Source organism: Cyprinodon variegatus, unplaced genomic scaffold (assembly GCF_000732505.1).
Source record: "Cyprinodon variegatus isolate N-32 unplaced genomic scaffold, C_variegatus-1.0 Scaffold2307, whole genome shotgun sequence".
NCBI lineage: Eukaryota > Metazoa > Chordata > Actinopteri > Cyprinodontiformes > Cyprinodontidae > Cyprinodon > Cyprinodon variegatus.
The window spans coordinates 13,665-16,817 of NW_015152760.1; the positions used below are offsets into that span (position 1 = coordinate 13,665).

The following is a 3,153-nucleotide window of genomic DNA, read 5'->3' on the forward strand; positions in this document are numbered from 1 at the left end:
AGGTGGGTCTTCCACCAAGATGAAAGAGCCCCAAGCCCCGGGAGTAAATAAAAGGGGGCCCTTTTCTGCATGTAAGTCAGTTGCTCACCGGTGAACAGCTCTTGTGTGTTCTGTAAATAAAATTCTCCGGACCTGGACTCAGTTGCCTCTGCCTAATTTTTGATCATAGTTTGAAGACTTTTTCTACAGCTTTTTGAGAACTTTGAATTTTTATAAGACTTAGCTTCAATTTTAAGTCGTAGGGAGAACAGTTTCCACGACAGGGCTAACATTAGCCCTGGCCGCTGCAGACAGGCTAATGTTAGCTCTGGCTGCTTCAGACGGGCTAATGTTAGCTCTGGCCCCTACAGACAGACTAATGTTAGCTCTTGCCCCTGCAGACGGGCTAACGTTAGCCCTGGCCGCTGCAGACGGGCTAATGTTAGCTCTGGCCCCTACAGACAGACTAATGTTAGCTCTGGCCCCTGCAGACGGGCTAACGTTAGCTCTGGCTGCTGCAGACGGGCTAACTACAGCCCTGGCCGCTGCAGACTGTTAGCCCATCTGCCGTTACCCTCTGAGGTCCGCTGGTTGCCGCGATCCTCTCCACTTCAGCAATTTTTTTAAAATTACGCATTAAATCGGTAAATGGACCATATAGTGAAGCGTTGAAGTATAATGTTCTCGCCTCAAATGATCTTCAAACTTCCATTTATTGAGCAACAGAAACAGAAAGAGAACTTTTAGCTTTCAATGGAGCGCTTCATTGAAAGCTGCTGCTGCAGTGCATGCTGGGACAGCTGTCAATCTCAAGAACAGACAAGTCTGCTATGATGCATGCTGGGTAAAGAGGGAGGGGCGAGAACAACATCCGGGTGTTTGGTCCGTTCTCGGTCTGCTGTTCTTGTGAACTGGAACAGTACTCGGACTGAGGCTGATGACGTTTCACGAGAACGCCAAAGTCCACATAGTGAGAAACGGCCAATGTCTTTGGTCCCACCTACAAACCTGCTGTCTCTGTCCTTCTCTGATGCAGATCTCCAGCCTTCAGAGTCAGATCCACTCTCAGGAGTCCGACCTGCAGAGCCAGGAGGAGGAGCTGAGCCGGGCCAAGGCTGACCTGGACAGACTGCACCAGGAGGAGCGACAGCTGGAGCAGAACCTGGCAGCTGGAAAGATCCAGCTTGAAACCATCATCAGTTCCCTCAAGTCCACCCAGGAGGAGATCAACCAGGTAGGAGCGGTTGATCATTTACAGACTGAGAGGAGGTGGGTTGGCAGAGCTTGTGAACAATAGATCGTGTCATCCGGGACCGTGACGTGCCGTGAGGTTAGAGGCAGATTTACAAATATATCAACTCAAAATGGCAGCTTATTCATTTGGCTGCTGGTTAATTTTCAGACACACAAACTTACAATGAATGACAGTAAATGTCATTGTAACATAAAGGAAAGAAAAAATGTCTGTAAATGGATGTATTGGCAGAAGCAAAAAAGCTTCTGATGGTCACCCTCCCACACCAAGTCACATCTATAGGATAAACTGGGCAGTTTAACCTCCATAAACGCTCCTCTATCAGAAATAAAGCCCAGTGCAGGAAAGGCAGCTGATCTATTTATAATCTAGTTATTGAATTAATCACATTACATATTACTTTCTATTAAATATTAAAGTCTTGAAGCCATTCAGGTTTAAACATTCATCAGTGTCTGATTGAACAGGAGGAAATTGCTTTAGCTGACCTTTGACCTCCACAGCGTGGCTGTGCTGCAGGAGGCTGGATGTGTTACTCTGGTTATTCCCCACAGTCTGCAGACTAACTTTGCATTTCCTGTTCCTTTGATCAACATCTATGGCGTCATGTTGGTTCCACTGATCTGAGCGTGCAGCGGGAAAAACGGGGATCGTTTAAACTCGCACACCTTCCCTATAAACCGCTCTGCTGCGCGCTCAACTCTGACATCACGCTGTCAGCTTCATCTCTGCTCTCGCTCGGCTCCACAGGAGGAACTGATGTCATTTCCTTTCCTGTTAGCGGCGTGTTCACTGAGCTCATCCTCCATTATCTTTGTTTACGCTTTAAATTATTACCAAAGGGTTTGAATTAGCTTTATAACCTCAATACTGTACATCAGGTAAGGCAAAACTAAAAAACAGTACAAGATATATATATATATATATATATTTAACTTGATTTATTCTTATAGGATTTATATTTGTTCTGTTTCCTGAGTTCTATTTTTCTATCTTTATACAGTTTATTTTTCTTTGTTCAAGCTTATTGAATGCCCTTGGTTAGCCATGGCTTTTCTGCATATTTATTTAGTTTTACCTTATAGACTAGGACGTATGGAGGACCAACTCTGCCATATTTAAAAATAAATACAGAAATAAATAAATGCTCGATTAATTAATAAGCATACAATTAATTGTCCCCAGAAATACAATAAACAAATAAATGTAGGTAGAAATTAAATTATACAGTGAGACATAAATTTATATATATCTTTGAATTAGCTTCTTTATTTATTCTCCTCTGTAATAATTACCTTATTTACTTATTGTCCATTATAATCTTCAACTTTTTTTTTATTTCTTACTCATTTTTCTAAGTATTTATTTATGTGCATGTTATAATATATATTTGTCTGTTTTATTCTTCCTTTGTATTTTTTTACCTTATATATTTCTTCCATGCTATTTATTTCTGCCTCATTATGCAAATGAGTAGGGGGCGTGGCTTAAAGGGTCACCTTTCTGCCCATTGGTTGGTTAGCATTTTACTGCATCGGCCGAATCTACAGGAGAAGAGTCTGAAGTTGAGTCTGAAGTAAGTGGCCATTTCTCAATTCACTATAACGCGAGTAAAGACTCGTGTTCTCGCCAAGTCTGTTGTTGAGAAGAACCCAGGAAAGTCTGGACTCTGGGAGAACCGGAGCACACAGAATAAATCTGGATCAACTGGAACAGAAGCGTACTGATGACATCACCACACGTTCAGCTCGTCTAATGCTGCATTTCAACTTCTGTTATTAATAGTCCCTAGATAATAATAAATAATTTTTTCATTTAGTGGAGGAATAATAATGAAGACAGTCAGATAAACACAAATCAAATGAACATTTGGCCGCTGCAGAGAGGCTAACGTTAGCCCTGGTCGCTGCAGACAGGCT

General features: G+C 42.3%; 1 protein-coding gene across 1 annotated transcript in view; it reads left to right on the forward strand.

The window, feature by feature from the left end:
* Nucleotides 1–3,153, forward strand: part of LOC107080769 (epidermal growth factor receptor substrate 15-like 1) — an 18,332-nt gene that overhangs the window by 12,839 nt on the left and 2,340 nt on the right. Inside the window, exon 4 of the mRNA XM_015368970.1 lies at nt 1,016–1,213. Within this exon, the coding sequence (XP_015224456.1) occupies nt 1,016–1,213 (198 nt within the window). The remainder of the gene's footprint in view (nt 1–1,015; nt 1,214–3,153) is intronic.